General features: G+C 35.8%; 1 protein-coding gene across 3 annotated transcripts; it reads left to right on the top strand.

The window, feature by feature from the left end:
* The first annotated feature begins 790 nt into the window (after positions 1 to 790).
* Positions 791 to 19,256, top strand: LOC125680913 (uncharacterized). Of its 3 annotated transcripts, XM_056157449.1 has the most exons (8): positions 791 to 874; positions 2,602 to 2,778; positions 5,082 to 5,160; positions 9,484 to 9,571; positions 11,560 to 11,607; positions 11,854 to 12,044; positions 14,271 to 14,560; positions 18,776 to 19,256. In XM_056157449.1, exons 2-8 carry the CDS (start codon positions 2,615 to 2,617, stop codon positions 19,098 to 19,100), a joined length of 1,185 nt encoding a protein of 394 aa, XP_056013424.1. In that variant the 5' UTR covers positions 791 to 874; positions 2,602 to 2,614; the 3' UTR covers positions 19,101 to 19,256. The 3 variants fall into 3 exon arrangements, with proteins under 3 accessions (XP_056013424.1, XP_048776669.2, XP_056013425.1); XM_048920712.2 differs by lacking the exon at positions 2,602 to 2,778 and having other exon boundaries at positions 794 to 874; XM_056157450.1 differs by lacking the exons at positions 791 to 874; positions 2,602 to 2,778 and adding an exon at positions 2,977 to 3,017.
* Positions 19,257 to 26,241: the final 6,985 nt, after the last annotated feature.

Genomic DNA, 26,241 nt, shown 5'->3' with positions numbered 1-26,241 from the left:
TTATTTTAATGTTTTTCTTTATTTGTGAAATACCGTCACAATCTGGGGTGAGGTGGGTAGGGGTAGAAAATGACAAAGCCGAGAAAATGGTGGTACCCACTGGCACTTGCTTAATACCCTTCATGGCGACTTAATGATTTTATAGGGGATTGGCACAATTTGTGCTCAAACTTTTCAAATTTTAAGTTTCCATTTTTAATGTTTAGAATGTTTAAAAAGGGTATTCCAGTGGTCAGCAAAAATTTCAATGTTAGTTGTTGAGGTATATGGGAGACAAAGAGCTCACAGTTCTTTGTTGTGTAAAGAAGGCTCGTGCCATGTTTTGTTTTATCATAGGTTAAATATACTAGTAAAAAATTCGTTGAGGCGTATGTTTTTCTTCAATTTTTAATTCAGAACACAGTTACTTAATTTCTTGTGTTTGGCACACCTCATCTTGTTTTAAACACATGCTATATCTGTACCGGATATGGCACGAGCCTTGTTTACATAACAAAGAATTGTCAGTGCTGTATCTCACTTGTAACTCAACAACTGATATTCAAATTTTGGTTGACCATTAAAAATAGTTAAGCATTGTAAACAATAGAAATAGAAAAATGATAATGACCCTTCAAAATACAATGACATATGCATTATTATGAAGTGTATGAAACAGTGGATTCTGAGGATGACTTCCCGTTCTCTCTGTATTTTCTGCTTCCCTTGTTCATAATGAGCCTTTTGATTTTACAAATGCCCACCTCCTCATTTTATTATTGCATACAATATTTTCCGTTCCGTCTTCCGTTTTAACAGAACCCGCCATATTGTACTTCTTTTTAATATACTGGGTTGGTGTAAATATACGAGGGACTTTTAAAACACAACACTGGTAATTTTTGTCTTATTTTAGATTTCATTAATTTGAAACATATCATATTTCTGGTATATAATCTTTGATAAATACAGTCTTGTATTCATAAATTTAAACGCCAAATGTTACGATTCCTTAAGAGGCTACAAATGAGATCAAAGGCGGTAGAGGTGGGCAAAAACTTTGGTTTGGTTCACTAATACCATTAACGTTTATGACGTCGCGTCTAGGCGACATTCTATTGACTGATACATGAACCGGCTGGTTTTTAGAGGAGTATTCTGCCACTCTTCCAATAACACCCTTTACAGTTCTTGTGGATTTTGAGGCTGGCAGCTGCGCACACGTCTTCCAAGCTCGTTCCAATCATGTTCAATCGAATCAAGGTCTGGGGACATGACGGGCCAATCAAGAACGTTGATGCCATTTCTTTGAAGGAAATGCCGTGTCAATCTCGCAGACTGAGCATGTGAGCGTGAATTGACTAGACGTGCTGAAAAACTAATTTGTTGCTTTGTTTATGCTGTTGTATGTATCAATGGTTCCAACACAGGCTGCAGAACGTCGTCTATAGGCTTATCTGTATATTGTACAATTGTATACCACTGAGCAGTTACATTGTAAATGATCCCATGGGGATTCGGTTAGAAAAAGTCCTTGTCGTAAGAGGCGAATAAATGGGACGGTTATTCGGATGAGACCGCAAAAACCAGGGACCCGTGTCACAGCAGGTGTGGCACGTCAAAGATGACCCTCCCTGCTCAAAGGCTGTAAGCGCCGAGCATAGGCCTAAATTTAGCAGCACTTCATCGGCAATGTTGACGTCTCCGTATGAGAGAAGAATTCTCGTGAAGGACATTAAACAATCTACAATCTATCAATCCGTGTAAAATGACCAACCGAGAGCAAAACTCTGTGTTAATCGTGCCTCAAACCAAAACGCATCGTCGGATACCCACGGGTGATCTCGTCTTCTTCTCATCACGTGATGAGTAAAAAACGAGATCACCCGTGGGTATCCGACGATGACAAAAACGCTACCTCCTCCAAATCTGTCTCGTTCAATCACACAATTGTCTACGTAGCTTTCATGCACACGTCTGCGAACTCATATTCTTCCGTTCGAATTACTGTTGTTGAACCTTAATTTGTCAGAAAAGAAGACCAGTGTCCAATTTTAGCGTTTATTTAACCTCTATCGGACCCACAGCACTTTGTAACGTCGATGTGTTCAATGGTCAGCCTCGCCGTCGTCGCGGTAGCCATAAACTTATACCGCACGCGGCGCTGCCGTGTGAACGCCTGGTGATGTATATTGTCACAAATCGTCGATCAGGTCTGGGTATGGCATGTCAAACGGTGCAATATTTGATCTTTTTCATTTGTATTGTATAATTTTCCATTTGTATTCTATATTTTTCATTTGTATTGTATAAATTTTCATTTGTATTGTATAATTTCCATTTGTATTCTATAATTTTTTATTTGTATTCTATATTTTCCATTTGTATTGTATAATTCTTCATTTGTATTGTATCCTAGGGATTGTTTATTTTGATTTGTTACGAAGGATTTCATTAGTTAACGGTGCTTTGAGAATTGTTTACTGATGTAGACGTGCTTAGCGCTTAGTGCTTAGCGCACAGGGCCGTAGCAAGGAGGGTTCTTTAATTAAGGTCATATCGGAAAGATTAAATGCCGAGTGTTTGGCAAAGGAGCAATCACTACCTATGTTTATGTCTTAGGTTTGATACGTCAATGGCAGGAGCGGGGCTCGAACTCACGACCTCCTGCCCACAAACCAAGCGATATATCACTGAGCTACCACAACCAGGTCCATGCAGGACTAGTTATTTTTTAAAATACGTAGCTAGCAATGGCGAAAGCAGTCAAGTTCAGGAGCCACGTTTCGCAGGAATACGGTACGTATTTGCTAAATGCAATGGTGTGACCCCCCCCCCCCCCCAACCCATCAATAACAAGAGTTGTTTCAGGATGACAAAACAGGCTTTTAGCTTTTCATTCCCTTTGAATGCATGAATAGCCTCTGACAAATTTCGTGCAATGCTACTCACACCTTCTAAACAATTACACTGTAGCACGAGTAACGCAGGTAGTGGATTTTAGATATCAGGTTGGTGTATGGTGAAGGAATTTTGCGGTAAGTTTGGGAGAAAATAAATTTTTCATATGCAGAAAAATATAGATATTGCGTTTTATAAGTCTGTCAGTATATGACAATTCGACCGTGGGGATCGGGGTTAGAATGGGTCCTCAGTACCCCTTGCTTGTCGTAAGAGGCGACTAAATGGGGCGGGCCTTCAGATGAGACTGCAAAAACTGAAGTCCCGTGTCACAGCAGGTGTGAACGTTAAAGATCCCTCTCTGCTCAATGACCATAAGCGCCGAGCATAGGCCTAAATTTTGCATCCCTTCACCGGCAACAGTGACGTCTCCATATCTGTGAAACATTCTCAAGAGGGACGTTAAACAATATATAATCAATCATTTATGACAATTGTTTTCATGTTGTAATTCTTGGATGTTCAACCTCTCAGTATATTCAAAAATTAGAATACGACATAGGCCTATGTACAACGAACATTTTTAATTAGTGATTATATGATTCTATAGATTAAATTAATTTTTAATTAGTGATTAAATGATTCTATAGATTAACTTAATTTTTAATTAGTGATTATATGATTCTATAGATTAACTTAATTTTTAATTAGTGATTATATGATTCTATAGATTAACTTAATTTTTAATTAGTGATTATATGATTCTATAGATTACCTTAATTTTTAATTAGTGAATATATGATTCTATAGATTAACTTACTTTTTAATTAGTGATTATATGATTCTATAGATTAACTTACTTTTTAATTAGTGATTATATGATTCTATAGATTAACTTAATTTTGCACGAGAATCACACGATATATATTCAATTTCAATTCATTTAAAGGAGTTTTTGTAAGTACGGAGATCTAAGCCTAAATAAAGGCGTAAACAATTGACATAGCTACTGACGCTTAAAGTTATACTAGCTCTCAGTAAAAATCGACAAAGGTACTGACGCTTACAGTAATACTACAGTAATACTAGCTCTCAGTAAATAATCGACATGGGTACTGACGCTTAAAGTAATTCTAGCTGTTAGTAAATAATCGACATAGGTACTGACGCTTAAAGTAATACTACAGTCTGTAGCTCTGAGTAAATAATCGACATAGGTACTGATGCTTACAGTAATACTAGCTCTCAGTAAATAATCGACATGGGTACTGACGCTTAAAATAATACTAGCTCTCAGTAAATAATCGACATAGGTACTGATGCTTACAGTAATACTAGCTCTCAGTAAATAATCGACATGGGTACTGACGCTTAAAATAATACTAGCTCTCAGTAAATAATCGACATAGGTACTGACGCTTAACGTAATACTAGCTCTCATTTTGGTGTCGAAAAAGTTTGTTGCAAAATTGTGATTTACTATTTCAATGACAGAAAAAAAAATAAAGCAAATAAAGCTTATAAACTGTGGTTATCAATTGATATTTGTGTTAGAAAACCTATCCAGAGGCTCTGAATGAAGCAAAATTACATTTTTGTCTTCCCTACAAAAATTGTTTTCTATATAATGCTATATGTATTCAATAGAACCAAAATGTTTACTTTGATAAAATCTTAAACTTAAGTTTCATTTTTTTCAGTGACTATGGTTAAAGTTACATACAAAATTATCATAATAACACATTTTTACAGCAAAATAAAAATGTCAGATTCAGAGCTACTATTACTTTGATGTATTTACACTTTGAACATATGTATGGTTTGCATTGCAAATAATCTGGAAACACAACTTTTCACATTGGACTATAATATCCCTGCTTAGCTCCTGTAACTTTAATCACACGCCGCAATGTATGTACATGGATACAAATTACAACAGGAATTGTCCTCTTGTGATTTATAGAGTATTCTCATGCACTTTACAATTGCATACCAAAGACCGCCTGTAAGACGGAAGTCTCTAATACGATTGAGCAGAACCGACTACAATGTGTGAATTTGTTTTTTAATTCGTCATTCCCCTAGATTAACGCAAATTGCGGCCTTCATTCACTCGATATTGGTAATGCATGTCGTGTAGTTTTAATCACCGCTAGATGGAGTTAGTGGGGTCTATATATTGAATTGCATTCTTTCTTCAGTATCAGAAAGCCTAACGTCATGGATATCTACAGACGAGCGTGTTTCCTATTATCGTTTGTGCTCAGCTGTTTGGCACAGGTACGTGAATTTATCACAATTATAAAAATTTATATGATTGAAAATTTCGATGAAATCTGAAAGGAATGAAAGTGAATTTATTAATATTCATCATAGTAAATGAAAAGTTCTATTTCTATGCTAACATTTTTTCTCTTGCTTTTCCCCCCTGTACATACTAGTACATGTACAGTATTTTAATTTGGTGAATATGTGTTAAATCTAAAATAAATAAATATCACTCTAATTTTTAGAGTTGAGTGATAATACTTTGTATTTTTGCTATGGAATGCAAAATAGTGATTTTTCAGAACATTTAAACAACGATAAAAAAAATCAGTTATAAAGTAACATGTTGGTCCTTTCGGTACTAAGGGGCAAAATGGACAATTGATACCGAACAGTTTTGTTGTGGACTGCACTGTAATACCCGATTTCTACGTATAGAACCATTTCTCGGTTCTATATACATGGTGGTGGTGAATAATGATTATATTTGTTAAAGTTGGTTACAAATGATGTCCATTGTTCGTGATTTGGCTTCAGGTTCCATGCTTTATAACCTGTTGACCAGATACTGATTGTGATGTCCAACAGGACAATTCTGATGCCGGATGATAATCGATCGGCTCCATTGTCTCCTACCTTCTCCATAGGTTGATGCTACTCAGTTAAATAGAAGTCTGAGTGTCCTGATTTTATAACTGCAGAAGAGAGAAAAATGAACTAAGGCCACAGCCATGATGTTTTATGTTTTGCATCGACCTACAATTTTAAAAGTTGAATCGTCTTTTAGATCATAGAAAAAACCCAACCCAAACACATAGGGTATGTTTAAGTGAAAACAAATTTACCAGAGGCAAGAGTTCTGATAAGAACTAACGTAGACTTTGATTTCAGGTCTCTGACGTAAATGTCCAGTGGTCTATGCTTCTAATATCATTGGATTAATTCAAATGCTTTATTCTTATCGCTTCTCATAAGCTCGTGTTTGTGAGAATACTTCATATTTACAATGCTAGCGACGTAAAACAGAAAACTACACGAATGCGAACTAATCACGCTGTGTCTGTTTGATAAATTCACATTGAAATGATGAAAAAATACCAAAAACTCACAGCAGTTACGTCAACTTTTATCTCGTTATTGACATATTTACTTTTATTCACAACACGAATGTAGATATCAAATACAAGTTGTTGACCCAAATAAGTGCAAGTCCTTGAAAATATCTGACGTGTCAAACTGATAAATCTGAAAAATCCATTTATTTAAAAAATAACATTAATGTATAAAACTAAAGACAAAGTACATTTGTAATAGATATGTTCCTGTTTAGATCGCTTCTCCAGTTTTCCCTGATCTTCTTATTACTGTACCTTTCAGAATCTCGGTTAAAAAAAATTCTTTTAAAAAGCCCCCCCCCCTTACTGTTCTCCTTGCCGAGAAAGAAATACTGATTAACCGTGTACATGGACTACATAGGATTCATTTGTATATTCATGATCATTTGTATGCATGTGTTCTGAGATTCAACAAATGTCCACATTCTTTGCATCAACTTTTCTGCAGAAAATTGTATAGCAGTTCGTTTTCACTAAAATATGTATATCATAAGTACATGTAAAATGTGTGACACCTTTGTAGATAAGTTTATTAAAATGTTCTTGATTTTTTTTTTTAAAAAAGATTGACATAATTTTGATTGAAAATTCAAAGGTACAAATGTAGTGTGAACTTTGACGGGGAAATTGTCGCAAAATATTTATATTCTAAAAAAGAAAACGATTTATTATGGAATTTAAAAAAAGCCTGAAAGGATTCTTTATATTTTTTAAAGCGTTATCACTAATGAAAGACTGACGAAATCGCCGCAGAATTAAAAGCTTAAAGCAAAGCCGATAGTGATGGATAACTTTTGATTGTCGATAACGACAAAATCGCTTCTGTATGATAGCGGTATCACTTCTCGGCGGATTGAAGATAAAAGGAAAATGTAAAATGTTTTACAAGTAAATCTCTTTTGATAAAAACATGATGTACTATAGTGCTAATTGATTCACTCTGATATTTTATTCTTAAAACTGTGCAATTCGGAATCGTACATGTGTTTTTAACACGCGGCATAATTTGTGGTACCCCTTCTACTACAACCACGGGGGTTTGTTCTCATTAAAAAAACATTGTAAACTATACTTTTTCTTTCTTTCTTTTTAATTACACATTTTTCACGACAACAAACCCCTGTGCTATATTAACCAAGAAAAGAATTCTTTGTTCATTAAATAAAGGGACGTTTAAAGTTGTTGAGCATATATCGTGAAATGAAACCAGTATAGGATCTAGAGGGAAGTTAAAGGGGTTGTGACTCCTTTTTTGGGTTAATTTTTTTTATTGAGTCCCGTGGGGATCCGGGTTAGAATAGGCCCTCAGTAAGTCCTTGCTTGTCGTAAGAGACGACTAAATGGGGCGGTCCTTCGGATGAGACCACAAAAACCGAGATATATTATTTTTGCTCCGTCACTGAAAACGGAATATTTCGACATATGTTGTGCGATGCAACTGTTTTTAAACATGCATGTTTTCCCAAACATACACTCTGTCAATTCTGCGAGACTATTTTCTCTCTGAAGAATAATGCTAAAACGGACCGAGATCATGTCGTATGGCAAATTACTGACCTCATTCAGAAGTGGTTCATATTTTTGCGAAATATCAATATTAATCATCTTTTTTTTTTAAAATTATGAACTTGTGTATAATGGGAAACATGCCCAATAAACGATTGATACCTCCAAAAAAGTGAGGTTTTTGTAATGTCCTGCGCCAGAGGACAAGTTGTTTGTGATATATGTTTAAAAGTCTCGTGATTATCATGCTTGAGAGGACAAGGACACAATTTTGGTACAAAAATGTATATAGATATTCAATTTATATGATTCGTGTAAAACAAAGCAACAAATCTGACGCAAAGATTTTCAAAACGAACACGGGGGCCCGTTTTGAATGTCACATGACTCAACCATCGGCGTTAACGGTTTCAGTAAAGCTTTTATGATATTTTTCTGTTCTTTTTCTTTGTGCTTGCTTTCTAAATTGATTTGTCATTAACGTATGTCGAAATGTTGAATGCTTTTGACATAAATTTTTAAATCTTGGTGGTCTTACCTCCACACGTGGTTTCCTGGCTATGACAAGCGTGTTGACTAATACATTTTTGGGAACCTGATTCTATGTAAATACAGTATATAATTTTGTTATTTGCATTCACAATTGTTTTATATACATGCAAGAAATCGTATGGTCTATATTCAAAAAGTCTTGACGCATATTCTAAAGTGTGTTATCATTAAAAAATATATCTGAAGTCTGTATTCATGTTCATGGAATACAAAATTTCAAATGCAGTAAAACTCGTGTATAAGGATATCAATTGCAAGAAACAATTTGAAAATATATCCTTTAATAATTTTTGTAAGAAAATGCTTATTTAGAGCTCAATTATAAGGAACTAGGTTATAAGGAAGTTAGCTACATTCATAAAGAACTCACTTATAATGAGCTCGGCTATATACAGAACTCGGTTATGATGAGCTCGGCTATAAAGAACCGATTATAATGAGCTCGGCTATACAGAACTCGGTTATTATGAGCTCGGCTATACAGAACTCGGTTATAATGAGCTCGGCTATACAGAACTCGGTTATAATGAGCTCGGCTATAAAGAACTCGGTTATAATGAGCTCGGTTATAATGAGCTCGGCTATAAAGAACCGGTTATAATGAGCTCGGCTATACAGAACTCAGTTATAATGAACTTGGCTATACAGAACTCAGTTATAATGAGCTCGGTTATACAGAACTCGGTTATAATGAGCTCGGCTATACAGAACTCGGTTATAATGAGCTCGGCTATACAGAACTCGGTTATAATGAGCTCGGCTATACAGAACTTTGTTATAGGGAACTCAGCTATGAAGAACTTGTTTTCAAAGGAAGTAAGTTATGAGGAACTCGTTTATAAGAAACTTTCGATCAGTAGGAACTCTCGGTTATAGGGAACTCTCGCGGTTATAAGGTACTCTCGGTTATAAGGAACTCTCGCGGTTATAAAGTACTCGAACTCTCGTGGTTAACCTTGGACTTTGACCTATTTTCAAAAACCAACCTTTTGAACTAAAGGAATTGGTTAAGTAGAGGCATGCTTCCTGGCGAGTTATGTTGTCTTCTTGTTGAAAATATGTGAGGGTATGAACTGGGACACTTCACACCGGCGTACTTCATGAAGCGCAGTAGAATTTTCAAGTAAAACATCTACGGTAATCTCAATTTACTTCTTTGCAGCCGGACTTCAACCTCTTAGCGAATGTAACGTCGACTGAAGATTTTGCCCGCTTTATAATGAAAGATGGTCACCGAATAAACTTTTCAGGTAATTTTTTTCTTTATTATGTAATGGATCGTTCAGTTAGATTGTTTCACAAATAAACAAATATTTCTATCATGCGCAAAGTTTAATTTATTAAGATTTTTGCAAAAACTTAAGACATCACATGAGGATCGATCAACCTTAAGACGTATGACTGAATTCTAATGGTATTGGTCAAGATATAGGGGCTCACCGCGGATGTGACCAGTCGAGGGGGATGGTTACTCCTCCTAAACACCTGATCCCACCTCTGGTACATCCAGGGGTCCATGTTTGCCCAACTTTTAATTTTGCACTCTTTGGAGGAGTTTTAGATTGATTGCTGTTCGTTATCTCCATCTTTCCCAGGTAGTATCTATCTCTCTCCATCCCCCTTGTACGTCTGTCTGTCCGTCTGTAACTTTCTTTCTTGTCTGTGCCTTCATTGTGGATTACATACCATATTCAACGTTTGATGTAACTTAATCTCTTTTACAGAGGTTATGTCCTTTTAATTAGATTAGCTTTTGTTTAACGTTATTGTAGTGATCCCGTGGGGATCCGGGTTAGAATAGGCTCTCAGTACCCCTTGCTTGTCGTAAGAGGCGACTAAATGGGGCGGTCTTTCGGATGAGACCGCAAAAACCAAGGCCCCGTGTCACAGCAGGTGTGACACGATAAAGAACCCTCCCTGCTCAAAAGTCATAAGCGCCGAGCATAGGCCTAAATTTCACAGCCCTTCACCGGCAGTGGTGACGTCTCCATATGAGTGAAATATTCTCGATAGTCGATAGTCGGATAGTTAAACAATATTCAATCAATCAATCATTGTAGTGTTTGAATGGGTATTAAGTTGAATTTTAATTTCTAGAAATTTTAATGGGAACTAGACATTATTTGACAATGTCTATTCATTTATATCTTTGTAATACTTAGCACGTTGTTTGTAAGTTTTCAAGGCAGTGCATTCCCCGTCATTTTACACGGTGGTTATAGGGGCATTGGAAAGGGTATTGAAGCACAGTCAATATCCGGGAACTTAAAAATGTTTAAAATACAGTTTCATTTAGGAATTCTAAGAAAAATTCATTTTTGAAAATAATTGAGGGCATGAACTGAAAAGCTTTACACCAGCGTACCAGTTCAGCGTAAAGCTTTGTAATTCATGCTTTACACCAGCGTACCAGTTCAGCGTAAAGCTTTGTAATTCATGCTTTACACCAGCGTACCAGTTCAGCGTAAAGCTTTGTAATTCATGCTTTACACCAGCGTACCAGTTCAGCGTAAAGCTTTGTAATTCATGCTTTACACCAGCGTACCAGTTCAGCGTAAAGCTTTGTAATTCATGCTTTACACCAGCGTACCAGTTCAGCGTAAAGCTTTGTAATTCATGCTTTACACCAGCGTACCAGTTCAGCGTAAAGCTTTGTAATTCATGCTTTACACCAGCGTACCAGTTCAGCGTAAAGCTTTGTAATTCATGCTTTACACCAGCGTACCAGTTCAGCGTAAAGCTTTGTAATTCATGCTTTACACCAGTGTACCAGTTCAGCGTAAAGCTGTGTAATTCATGCTTTACACCAGCGTACCAGTTCAGCGTAAAGCTTTGTAATTCATGCTTTACACCAGCGTACCAGTTCAGCGTAAAGCTTTGTAATTCATGCCCTCAGATATTTCCAAAATCTTATATCTATATTCTACTTACATTTTTGTCGGAATTCTTAGCAATCCATGGGAAAATGGTTATCGTAATATTTTGAGAAGATATCAAAAGCCAAAACAATGGAAATGTAAAAGTATGCATGTGTATAAGGATATGAATTGTAATGCAATTTTACAGTGCAAGTTTTTCATAGTTGACAATTTACTTGATTTGTTTGAAAATATTGTATACACATACATTTCAATTTTATCGAATGCTACGAAAATTATATGGACTTGCACATTGAACATGATTTTAAAAAATTCAGCAACACGTATAATGTTAATGTTGTTGGTCGGTTTTGTTTTAGAACTCCTCAATACAGATGAATGGCGGCAAGTAGTAGGCGGAACTGACGGTAAGTGTGATATTTTTTCTACTTCTTTTGATTAATTCATATACATAATAACGTGTAGATACCAAAAAAAAAAAAAATAATTTAGTGTCTGTAGTAAGTAATGGATACATGCCGGATACTGTTCTAGATGTAAAATCATCAGACTGTTTGAGACCCGTGAGGGCCGAAAACAGTCTAATAATTTTACATATAGAATGTTTTAATTTTAATGAATGTATAAAAAATACGTTTCTATCGATGTTACAGGTACTGAACCAGCGAAGCTAGCCCCATATGATTACTGCTCACCCAGATTTCAGACTGTGGTTATACCACGTGACAGTGACCCCAGTATTGTATATTTTCCGCCCTGTACACGGGTGAAGCGTTGTGGAGGTTGTGCTCCAGCGGAAGTTTTAGCTTGTGAGCCTAAACTGACCAGCGTTATGAGTGTTTTGGTAATACACAGTCCATCATTATATCTCCCCTCTTCCAAGGGGAGACACTGTTTTTGTACTTTCTGTCCGTCCGTCCGTCTGTCACAAAATCTTGTGAACGCTTCTCTTTCTATATGGCTTGTTGGATAGACTTAAACTTTGTACAATGTTTCATTGTCATATGTTGATGTGCATAATGTCGGGACGAGAGGATCCAATTATTTTCCTAAATATTATAGTGAATTTAAGTGGGGTGGAGGATGTAAAATTAAGCTGGTGCACGCTTCTCCTCCAATATGTCTTATCTGATAGACTTGAAACTTTTTACAATACTTCAATGCCATTTGCAGATATGCATTATGGAGGGACAGGAGGGTCCAATTATTTTCCTAAAAGTCATAGTGGGTCTAAGTGGGGTGGAGGATGTAAAATAGCTTGTGAACGCTTCTCCTATATGGCTTATCTGACAGATTTGAAACTTTGTACAATGCTTCATTGCCATTTGTAGATGTGTCGGGACGTGAGGATCTAATTATTTTCCTAAAAGTTATAGTGGATCTAAGAGGGGTGGAGGATGTTAAAATAGCTTGTGAACGCTTCTCCTTCTATATGGCTTATCCGATAGGCTTGAAACTTTTTACAATACTTCATTGCCATTTGCAGATGTGCATATCATAGGGACTGGAGGATCTAATTGTTTTCCTTAAAGGGAGTGATTGACGATTTCCCAACAAATTTTATTTTTCACTTTTAATTATCAAAATCTACTGACTGTGTTTAAATTGTTTCACAATAAAAATCAAGGTTATACATTATGACAGAAGCTCATCGTAGATAGTTTATTATTTGTTTTGTAAACAAAGATTGAAGTGTGTTATTGTTTACGCGAAGTTTTCAAAATAGATGGATATTGATCTAAGTTTATTATACATATACATGTATATCACATTTCAAGTATTCTTTAAATTTGTGACTGCGCAAAATTCAAATGGTTTAAATTACATATGCATGAAATTAGCATTTTACTGTTTGTTTGTAAACTTAAAAAACACTATAATCTTTGTTTACATAACACAGAGTTACGGCTAAAATATTGCTCTTACCCTTGCATTCAGAAGGTCCAAATTTTGGTTGTCAGCATTAAATGAGTTATATTTTATGTTTAACATCAAAAAGGATTTTTTTTTTTCAAAAACGTCAACCAGTCCCTTTAAAGTCATAGTGGATCTGAAGGGTGGAGGGTGTAAAATAGTGAACACTTCTGCTATATTGCTTATCGGAGTTCATAATGTGTATGTTCCTGTTCATGCTTTCTCTTCCATATGATGCAGTACATTAAGGGGAGGAGATTTCATTTGGAGCACTTCCAATTTGGGGAGCTGGGGATACATTTGTTTTTCATAAAAACAATCTCTAGTTTATTGGAACTTAAACAACGGTATAAAGATAGCAAACAGAATCTTCATTAAAAAAAGAACAAATATGGCATGCGAGAAATAAATATGTAAATGAATAGTGTTACGATACGTGTGAACATAAATACCAGCATCAAATAGTGTTTCTGAAATTTTAATCTCAAAGAACATGAAGAAAATGATACGAAAGACAGAAACTATTCATACATGTAGATACAATACAAATAGATTACGGTGTGCAGATCCGGAAAGACAAAAGACAAAATAATTTATATTTATCATTAATTGACCATATACGACGTCATGCATAAGTTCATTTCCCGCTAGGTCAGGCTTGGTCGACACGTGCGGACTATGATTTTTACTTGAAAAATTGATACATTACAGATATTTTTTTATGGGATGTGGATAAATCAAGAACTTTGTGACGTCACATTCCAACTTGAGAATCGGTATTGGGGGAAAATTGGTCTTAATTTTTTTGCTTCTGACTTTTTTTCAACATTGAGATTGCTGAATATCTGAGAAATTGAAGGATATTTAAATGCAACACCAGAAACAGCTTTTGGTGAGCCTAGTCCACTGATCCATGAAATAATGTCCATGGATCCACAAGCTAATATACATGTATTAATCTAATCAAAATCAGATCTTCTCTAACCGCTCCGGTGTAACGGTTAGAGAAAATCTGATTTTTATTAGATTGGCTGATATATTTAACTGATAGTTTAAACTGTATTTATTTCAAAACACAAGAACATGATTAAATATGTATCATTTGAATATATCTAACTTAATATTATGTTCTTGAACGAATTGTTTTGCTCCTTAGGTTGTTAGATCCAGGATTCCTTACCCAGGCTCTCCAGATACTCAGTTTGAGGCCTTCGAAACAAAGCAAATCATCAAACACGAATCTTGTGAACCACAATGCAAAGTAAAGCCACACCACTGTAACCCACTTCAAGCCTACATCGCGCGAGACTGCAGCTGCATGTGCCGTGATCGACCTGCGTGTCCAACGGACAGACATATTTGGGATGAGGATACCTGCATGTGCAAATGCTCCCAAAGAAACGATAACTGTCCGGGATTTTCACGATTCAGTGACAAAACGTGCAGGTGAGCGCTTTTAGTTATTATACTGCTAGATAAACGTGCACGGGTGAGCGCTTTTTAGCTATGATATTGCTAGGTAAACGTGCACTGGTGAGCGCTTTTTGTCCCCCACCGCAACGCGGAAGGGGACATAGAAATACCGGTGTCCGTACGTCCGTCCGTCCGTCCCACTTCACTTTGTGGACGCAACTCCTCAGAAACCGCTCAACGGATTTTGTTTATATTTTGTAGGATTGTTAGTCACCATGTGTAGTTCATCATATTGCGCTGCCATTTTGATTCGACAATTTTTACAGGAGTTATGGGACTTTGTTGAATTTGTACATGCTACACTATAGAAACACTTTGTGGACGCAACTCCTCAGAAACCGCTCAACGGTTTTTGTTCAAATTGTGTAGGATTGTTAGTCACCATATGTAGTTGATCATATTGTGCCGTCATTTTTATTCGATAAATTTTACAGGAGTTATGGAACTTTGTTGAATTTGTACATGCTACACTATAGAAACACTTTGTGGATGCAACTTCTCCGAAACCGCTCAACGGATTTTGTTCAAATTTTGTAGGATTGTTAGTCACCATATGTAGTTGATCATATTGCGCCGTCATTTTGATTCGACAAATTTTAGTACAGGAGTTATGGGACTTTTGTGCTTCAACTTTTTTTGCGGCGGTGGGGGATATTATACTGCTACATGTATATAAACGTGCGCAGGTGGGTGCTTTTTAGCTATTATACTGCTAGGTAAACGTGCACAGGTGAGCGCTTTTTAGCTATATTATACTGCTAGGTAAACGTTTTATCTATTACATGTATATTGCTAGGTAAACCAGTTCAATCTACGCAATGTACACAAAATATATAGTAATTAAATGAATTACTTTTCCAACTATGAATTTGGATTAAGAAGTGATTGACAGTATTAAAATATCTTTTGCAAGATTTGCCAAAACACTCAAATATTCTAAATCAATTTGTTAGTAAATGCATGATGGTGAATCTTTTCTGTATTCAACAAATTGATGAAAGTAAAGAATTTTCTTAACATTAATAAATCAGCTGGTTTGCCATTTTCGGTCCACGCCTCTAGAAAATCTCATCTAGATATATGTGCACCGGTAAATCACCTTATCAATACTTGCATCCAATTCCAATTCCATTTCTTATCATATTGCACTAAACAACTTAGAGAAGATATGCATATACACACAATGTTAAAAAAAGAATTCAGTCGACACAATGCATGAAAGAGTGTACAGTTTATATTGTTTGAACTTGGAAGGATAACTCTCTTGTGAATTATATTTATGAATTTGGAAAGATTACTTATAATAGATAAATTTCTACATGAAAACAAGTTAAAGAATTTTATGACATTTGGTCTGTTTGTGTATTTAGAAGGTAAATACAATTTTCTACTATCACTAAGAGCTGAACAAGTCATGATATAGTGAAATTCATCCCCAACCTCATTTTCACATAAAGCACAAATTCCATGATTTCTGGGCACACTACTCCATCTGTCTGTCTCAATAGGTAATCTGTGATTACTTGTTCTAAATCTTGTTTATGTGAGAAAAAGATTTCTTGGTACATTGGCATCTAGATAACTTCTCGACGTAAAAATACTATTTGTAAATGAAAAATAAAATACATGTACACCTTTTCCTAATGTATTACATTCAGAAACCCATTTCTGTTGAAATAGTTCATTCAGATTGTATTTTCGACTGTTCTAAAAAGCCAAAGTAACACCTATAATATAAGGAAGGTGATACGGGAGAACCGAATAATTATCATATTGTTTTTCCTCTTGTATCTAATTTCTATTAATTTATGTCTTTAATCACAATCTAAAATACATGTATCATATTTTGCAATCATTTGTTACTGATATTTAATCATGATAAGTGAACTAGACTGACTTTTGTTACATATACTTTTGAGGCTCTGTTTTAAATAATTATTTATGTATATATTTGTATACAATGGAAGGCCCAGGGGAAGAATAGAGCGTGTACTAATCAGGTTACCTTCTAGAAATAAAGTATTATTATCATTATTATACATGCACTTTCATATTTTTGCAAATGGTACCAATTTACATGTAAATTCAAAATAATTATACCGGAAGTCACATGTATATGTCCCCCATATTTGTAACAGATTCTTAAGATTGATAATCATGATTGTATTATTTCCTTGTAAATGCGAAAATGTATCGTAACCGACGGTAAGAATTACATGAACACGGCGTGGAGTTAGAACTGATCGAGACGTAACCGACGGTGAGAATTACATTAGCAAAGTGTGGAATTAGAACTGATTGGAATGATGCTTTTCCCATCGAGTAGGTAGATCGGAAAATGACCGTGGAACCGGTTACCTGATTTTCTTCCATTTTATGTTATTAAAATTATCATTGATGAAAATAGACCTTTTTGTACGAGTGTAGGAACTGGGGTGCCTATATTGAATACTGCTGAACTTGCACTGGTCTTTGTCTTTCTGCTTTCGTTTTACTCAATGTAAGGATTGACTATCATTAGATTGCTCCCCACGTCGCACATCCTTTAGATACCATTAATCGAACCCATTATATACAAATTACTTAGAGATTCATATTTATCATTCTGGATGCCTCGAATCGTTCAGGAAGAATCCCATTGTCTTGCCGTACCGTTCCTAAAAGGCAATTTCTGGGAGAACGAACTTGGAGTTTTGTGATCTATTGTTTCAATTAACTTCTATGACTGTTTCGTGAGGTTCAGCTAATGGTCATCCCAGACACATAATCATCATGCTGCTCTGTGAAATATTAAAGAATAATGACACTCACCCGACAAATTATGTCAATGCACTTTGCGTTGGGCAAGAGAGAATTCTAGTCAAACAGTTGGGAAATTAAATCTGCATGTGCACGATAATCCTAATACAAATGCCATTGTTCTTTCCCTCTCAACCATACATGTTGTTCAGTAGATTCTCTCTCTCTCTCTCTCTCTCTCTCTCTCTCTCTCTCTCTCTCTCTCTCTCTCTCTCTCTCATAGTAAATATCACGAGTTTCTTAAAAACAATATTAGCTGTTATTTTGGTGTCGGAATTTTTTTGTAGTAAAATTGTGATTCGATCATTCAATGACAGAAAAAAAAAGTTTATAAACCTTTGTTAGAATATTTGTATTAGAAAACCTATTCAGAGGCGTTGAAAGAAGCAAAATTACATGATGTCTTCCCATATCGAAATTGAATTCTATAAAATGCTATATATTTAATACAACCGAAATCTTTATTTTGATAAAATCTTATATTTAGTTTATTTTTATCAATGATTATGGTTAAAGTTACATACAGAAACTATCTTAATAGCACATTTTTACAACGAAATAAAATGTTCAGATCTAGAGCTGATATTGCTTTAATCAAGAAATTAAGAGAGTAAAATAAAATCACTGGTCTCTAATCATTGAAAGTATATTGCATATTCTCATGAGCATAGTGTTTGGTGTTTCTCGGAAATATCTGAACTCCATTTGAAAGCTGAAGCCACAGACATACACCCCTCTTCTTGACGAATATTATATGTATTGTATGTAAATTGATGTATTTAAGGGTTTAAAATGTAGTATAGGTATACAAATGGAAATACGGATTTGTGTAGACCGTGGAGAATTTATGATGATTTATACGATTCCGATCACTGTCCAATTAGTAAAGGAGCTTACCTATTGAAAGAAGCCCCCAGTCCCATTACTGTGTGGATTATAGATGTCTGCTGACAGTGAATGTATTTCAATACATGTAACTATTGATTCTCGACTCAAGCAATTTGTATAGGAGGCTGTTCTGAATATCAGATACTGATAATCAGTACAGTGTTGCTGTGCTGCCGAGTTTGGGATATTTTATTCTTTTGAATCTATTTTTACCTGTTTGTTTTCCCCCACATCCTAAAATACATGTAATTGATTTTGAAGACCACGCCCCTTTTTCTTGTTCGATTGCATATAAAAGTTAAACTGTTAAGTCTGTCTGTTTTTCAAACTTGTATGATGGGGTTTAACAATTTGCACTCTGCGAAGTATCAGTGAAATTGACATTTTATAAAGAATGTTGGGAGTAAAGAATGTAACGCTGAAACTGAAATTTTATTTCAACAATGTGGGTGTATCAAATACATGTAATGCTTTCATGCAAATTTTCTCCTCTCTTTTCAGATGTGAACTACGACAGGGGGTGTCCGGAATGTCCGATGAGGAGATCCGCAACCTTCTGGTCCTGGCGTCGCAAGTTACCACAACCACCACCACCACCACCCCAGCTCCCACCGCCCCTCCCACTCTGCCACCGCTGGTCATAAACATACCTAACAGCCCATGTCAACCACCATTCCCGTGCCCAGTCGGCATGACTCCTAAAATTTCCGTGATTAACGGACGCTGCCAGTGCATGCTTCCTCAGTTCCGACTGCCCACTCTCAGGGGCAGACGACAGGCACAACTCAGCCGGCGACTTCTAAGAAATCAGAGGGGACATGTGTGATTAAATGACTGTTGTTATTATCATTGTTAAAGAAAGTGGTGTCAAAATAATTATCTGGATTTCTTATTCCAAAAGAAAATAGTTACGTTATCAACAGATTTATATGCTATATTTATGTACATACAAATAAATCTGGTTTTTCGTTTGAATTTAAAACGTTTCTGAAATGGTATAATTATACATGTATGTTTCTCACAATGTTTATTCTCTCTCTCCATTTTGGGCTACTATTGCTCAAGCTTTTCTGTATTGGTTATACTGAGAAAGCACTTTTAAAACATATCTTGAAACTTTCGTCTTGCGTGCACCATCACTACACGTGTATGCGATCCAAGAGTGTTGCTATAGCGGGCGAGGACAGATTCGCGCCTAAGGTGGACGGAGGAAATGTCCTAGAAGTTCGACACGTTTCAGCGGATTGGTTTGTCACTGTAATAGCAAGTCACTGTCGTCTGTTCACTAGCACAATTTGAGGAGCAGAATCAAAGGCATTTTTAAATATTTTGTCAGCTGTATATCCAACCAATCCAAAATACCTTTGTGGTCAACATAGTATTCGCAATGGCTTTGAGAGTTGACTTCCTTACTTGGAGTTTGTGGGTCCAAGCTCCTTCGACATGCAGACCCGAGGTCCCGTGTCGCGGCAGACTCGCTGCTACGGCCCTGAACGAAAAGGAGACGTCAAATAGTGTGGCACTTCATGCGATGTGAGTGAGATTCCACACCCGAAGCTGAACTATAGGGCGTGGTTCATCCCACAGGGGCTAAGCCCGTTTTGGGCCCGAACCTTGTGATACCATAAATATATTTATGGTATCACAGGGTTCGGGCCCAAAACGGGCTTAGCCCCTGTGGTTCATCCAAGTCGTGTCCCTTCAGAAGAAACACACGAGATGTACATAACACTGTGTAGTTTACCTCAGCTGTATTTTTCGAATAAATAGTAAAAGGGCTTGCCATACAGCTGAGTTTAATTTTCTGATCGAGTTTGTCCGTTTGTCAGTCAGTCATTGTGTGAAGAGCACTCGAGTTTATTCAAATCAAGTATCATGCCCCTTTTAGAGTCTGTATTTTAGCTACCGTATTCTACCAACATAATGGGAATGAAATATACTTTGTAATTAATGCATGAAAACTAATTGTCACTTTTTATCGAGAAGTATGGAAAATCAATCTCTAATGGTCCGATCGACTTGATATGACACTGCAGAGGCGGATCCAGAATTTCTTCAAAGGGCGTGTTGTACCCATGTTTGTACCTTGTCCGTCCAGATGGGGTAGGGTTGGCAAAACAAGACCATTTTTGTAACAAAGTTTGACCAAAAATGGGGGTTGAAACCCCCTTTCCAAATTCACGCGAGACTGTACTGTGTACTTTGCTTCATATGTCTACTGACCTCATAGCTGGTGGCAGTTCCGTTCACACGTACATTTAGTTGCTTATCTAATTGTAATGAGATTGATCTAGAGCCGTCTCGGAAGTATTGGTATGTAGGACAATTAATACTATTCGTAATGATGCCAGATAATTATTACGATAAACTGCAAAATAATTTTGGAATTAAATATATTTCAAGCTTATCAGTTGTGTAGTTGTCAACGAGCTGCCAAGAGTAGATAATTCATAAAAAGTGTAGAAATTACTCAAAAAAGTATTTCGGAAAGATATGTGGTGAAAGTGCCCACAATTCATGACATGATGTGACGACGATCGTACTACACCTGTATAGTGCCCACAATTCATGACATGGTGTGACGACGATCGTACTACACCTGTATAGTGCCCACAATTCATGACATGGTGTGACGACGATCGTACTACACCTGTATAGTGCCCACAATTCATGACATGGTGTGACGACGATCGTACTACACCTGTATAGTGCCCACAATTCATGACATGATGTGACGACGATCGTACTACACCTGTTAAAGTGCCCACAATTCATGACATGATGTGACGACGATCGTACTACACCTGTTAAAGTGCCCACAATTCATGACGTGGTGTGACGACGATCGTGCTACACCTGTTATAGTGCCCACAATTCATGACATGATGTGACGACGATCGTACTACACCTGTTATAGTATCGTTTGACGTTTTAAATTTCTAACATGATCAATTTTTCACTAGTTTAGCTTAATGCAATATCATATCAAATTATATTTAGAAATGACTTCATTATTTTCGTGTTTACTTTATTTTTAGATACGCATTTCTCATCCTTTCCACTCTTTCTCTGCATTAATAGAAATGAATTAATTACTTGATTATTAATTGTAAGTCAAACACTACATTGTTTGGTGTACCACTCTGAAGAGTTTATAACTCGGCATGTTCTGTTTAATTTATCTAGGCTATTATTTAGATTAAGAAAATTAACCCACGACAAATACCTTGAAATTCTATAAATTTTGTCCTTCGCTGTGTCTTGTATAGAGGAGTAGATAAATGATTTTATTACCGCTGGGACTGAACCCATTTTAGTCCTGAACATTCATTAATCAAAATTATGGCTAAATAGTGTTTCGGAGTCGAAATCGGCTTAGTCCCTGAATGTACGAGATGAAAAGTGGTGGGATATCATTGTAGTGAACTGGATGAAAACCACAATGAACATTATAAAGACGTATCTCTTTGTAGATAAATTTTTTGGGTAGCGCATGTTTTATCAACTCAACTGTTGAACTTTTGTGTGTATACATTGTTACAAGACATGGCTAATTTAACTTACCGAAATCCTCTGAAGTCGACCCTACGCCAAATATAATCGGGTCTGTGGTTGTTACATGCCCCCCCCCCCCCCCCCCCCCCATGTGACTCGCATTTTAGTACGACATTTAAAACTTACACGGTCAAGGCATCCAATAATTTTTAATTACGAATTATTAATTTGTTATACCGAATTTCAATTCCCAATTATTGATTTGTTATGCCAAATTATAATTTAAATGATGGACTTTTTTTTTTTTTATATTGTGATTACAAATTAAGTATTTTTGATCCCAAATTGTAATTACAAATTATGAATTGTTACACTAAATTGTAATTACAAATCATGAATTGTTACACTAAATTGTAATCACAAATCATGAATTGTTACACTAAATTGTAATTACAAATTATGAATTTGTTGCACTAAACTGTAATTACAAATTATGAATTTGTTACACTAAATTGTAATTACAAATTTTGAATTTGTTACATTAATTGTAATTACAAATTATTTCGGATTTACGTAGGTCATTAAAGAGTATCTTGTAATTACACATTGTCATAAATTTATTGAATAAATATTGTTTAAACTAAGTATTATTTTTGATGCCAAATTGTTATTACAAATTATTGGTTTGTTAAACTAAATTGTAATTAGAAATTAATAAAACTGGCGTGGTCTTTATATTAGCTGTGAATGGTAGAGAAAAAGTCTAAGTCCCCATCCCCCTTACTTTGAAAGGTCAAAATTTATCTATAGTATTCCACACCACCACTAACCTCTCCACCCAACCCCCGATCCCCCAAAAAGAAAACAAAATAAAACTGTTTTTTTTTTCCAGTATGAATTTTTGTCATATTTTCTGTAAAACCTCTAAACCAGGTTGACTGCCCTGTGACCTCCCATGAGGCTTAGGCGTACCATCATGATGTGTGCACGTGAAAGGTCGAGGTTTGAGAGTTTATCGTATTTTTAAAAAAAAAAAAAACCCACACACAGTCGTACGAGGTATTCCGAATAACTTTTTTTCACGATCTTATCTGATTTCTTTCATATGTAAATAATAGATGAAATCTTTGGCCTGTTGACAAATCGAAATAATATGCACATCTCTCTCTCTCTCTCTCTCTCTCTCTCTCTCTCTCTCTAGATCTCTCTCTCTCTCTCTCAAAGGATATACATAATTGATACTCTAAATAATATGACATTAAGTTTACATTTTAGCATGATTGTTGTTAAAATTCATAAAACATTTCGATGTTTTCCTTCATGAAACCAAAGTGGTAGGAGAAAACCTTGCATAACATACATGTATGTAACTTATAGTCACGCCTCATAACAACGGAGTAATTTTGTTTTTACAAAAATCATTAAATCTTAGATTCAAATATTTATTGTCTCGGAAATTTCAATTCAGTTAAAGTACGAAAAACATAGTTCAAAACAGGCTAAGTAGCATCATTGGGGCGGGGGGCAGCCCCAGGTACACTTTTTTATTTCACACTTATTTTAAAATTCTTGACAAGCAAAATATCAAATTGATAAAAATTACAAACCTTTTGAAGTCCCCAACTTCAAAATCTTACGGGGGTAGGGGGCCAACATTCGTCCTTCACAACATGGGTGAAACATTCACCATACATTGTTGCCATATCATTCAACTACACAGAAAAAGTATACGGAGTGGGGGTAGTCACCCCATATATCTGATTTTGGACGTAAATAAGAATCACGCAAAATGAACATTGTCAAAGGAGCCGGTTCTACGTGCCTGCAAAGCACGATCAGTCTAATAACAAGTATATAAAGGACCCATGGCAAAATTCATACTAAAGTATAACAAGAGGGTCACATCACTCATTTGAGTCATTTTGGTCTTGCCAAGTTGTTTAGCTGTTGTGGTTTTTAAAAGATTTTTTTATCAATCTTTATTCCCAGAAGGATAACATAAAATGAACTCGCATAACACAGAGATGCCTCAACACCAATATGACTAACATGACCTTGCTGTTTTTGAATAAGACCAAGGTCACAAAGTCATAGATCATGGTATATGATATGAAGACTTTGCCTTAAGAAATCTACATACAGAATATGAAAGCCCTATCTTAAATAGTTCAGGAGCACAGGCACTCGACGTTTTAAATATCTATAATAAAAACAATTGTCTTCCTGTAAACATAATATTCACTGAATATTATGTTTACAGGAAGACAATTTTCTTATTATAGATATTTAAAACGTCGAGTGCCTGTGTTCAGGAGATATTGAATAGGTAAGATTTTCATTAAAAGTTGGTCAAACTTCCATATCAGTCACAATAAGCTTCAGTTCAGGAGATATTGCAATTGATTAGGTATTTTTTTTTTTTAGAAAGTAGGTCAATGTCACAAGATCAACTACTATCACAAGGTCTTGTTATAAAGAATCTATATACAAAATATAAAGCCCTACTTTTTAATAGTTCTGAAGATATTTAACAGTTTACGTTTTCTTAAAAGTACAAGGTCATAGTATGAAATAAACGGTCTTGTCATAAGAAATCTATATACAAGTATCTAAAACATGAAAGATCTACCTTGAATAGTTCAGGAGATATTGAATAGGTCAGTGATTTAAAAAAGTACATATGTAGGTCCAACTCTAAGGTCAAAGTCAAACTTCACGAAATAATAAGGTCTTGCTATAAAGAGCCTGTATACAAACCTTTATACACAATATGAAAAGCACTACCTAAAATGCATGGCTCAGGAGGTATTGAGTAGGTCAGGGATTTTTAAAAAGTAGGTCAAACTCCGGGGTAAAAAGATCAAACAACATTGTTAACAAGGTCTTGCCATAAAGAATATATGTATATAAAATATGAAGGTCTCCCCTAAGATCCTGATATATTTATTCAAAAGGATATGTGTTTTTGAAAGTAGACCAAACTCTGAGTTCAAGGTTACAAATCATGATATGAAACGAAAGGTTTTGTCAAAAGAAATATATAGACAAGACAACATTCCTAACATATTATATACGTCAGATTTCTATTAAAAGTAGGTCAAACTTACAGGTCAAGGTCACAAGATCATACACACACCATTGCATCACATGAAATATCTTGTCGTAAAGAATGTATATACAAAATAGGAAAGACCTACCTTAAATAGTTCAAGAGATATTTTAATGATTTTTCTTGCATATCAACATATGTACAGTTTTAATCCCCTATTGTGGTCCCACCCTCTCCTCGGGGACTACATGTATACATTTAACAAGCTTGGATCTACTCTATGTCAGGAAGCTTTTATGTAAATTTGAACTTTTCTGACCCAGTTTCTTGAGAAGATTTTACCGTATAATTATACTTGCATGTAATATTTTGACCCCCCTACCTCCGGGCGCCATGATTTGAACAAACAAATTGCGGTTAGGGGGAGGGGGGGGGCGCAACTTCAATGAGGCAGGGGGTCTGGGGGCCGCCTTGAGAACCCCAGTGGGTCCAGGGCGAAACCCTGATGGGGGCCAGGGGGCGAAGCCCCCGGAGGCTTGTGGATTCTACAGATGTTATAAGCTTCAGATATGTCTGCTATGTAGTAATTTTTGCTATTTTCTGTCATTTTTGATAGAGGGATATCAATAAAATGACGAAAATTTTAAGGGTCTTTGGAAAAAATGTAAGTTCTCCCAATAAAAGTAATTCAATAAATCCAAAGATTTTGTCGTTTATTGCTCTGAGTGTGGAAGAAATTATTGCTTCTTTTATTGGTTTACATTTTTACAAACAAGAGACCACGATTTACCTTAAATTTGAAAAATTTAGGGGTAGTGGTGGCGCGCCTCCCATCTTAAATCCGCCACTGCCCTCCATATCTTGGTGATTTTCTCCCCCTTGAAGAAGGTATTGCCTCTTGAATACCAGGAGTGATTTGTACAAAGTTTGATTGAAATTGGCCTAGCGGTTCTGGAGAAGCTGGTAATGTGAACAGTTTACAACGACAAAAGCTGATACGATCCTTCGGCTCAGGTGAGCTAATCAAGGTAAACTGAAGATATCAACAGAGAATTTCATTTCTCAGGAAAGTGCAGATTTTGTTTCTGGGTATTCTCTCATTTTTTCTTATATTCAGATCAACAACAGAACCTAGTCCGATGGGTTGGTATACACATACATATGAAATCCAAAATCTCTCATGTAAAAAAAAAAACAAAACCCCAACACCACCACATAATTTACGCTTTTTGAATTTATAAAGCGAAGACCTTGTCAACAAAATTTATGTCAAAATTACATCATAAATGTCACTTTTGGCATGAAATACCATGCATGATGAACATTTCTGCTGTATAAGGAATTCGGCGACCTTTGTTCTGTATCGCATGCACACTATCAGAATGCAAAAATAATTATATATATATAAAATATCAAGCGATTA

The sequence above is a fragment of the Ostrea edulis genome, chromosome 2, assembly GCF_947568905.1.
Source record: "Ostrea edulis chromosome 2, xbOstEdul1.1, whole genome shotgun sequence".
NCBI lineage: Eukaryota > Metazoa > Mollusca > Bivalvia > Ostreida > Ostreidae > Ostrea > Ostrea edulis.
Note: the sequence above shows the minus strand (reverse complement) of the source record. Positions and strands in the feature narration are given on the sequence as shown.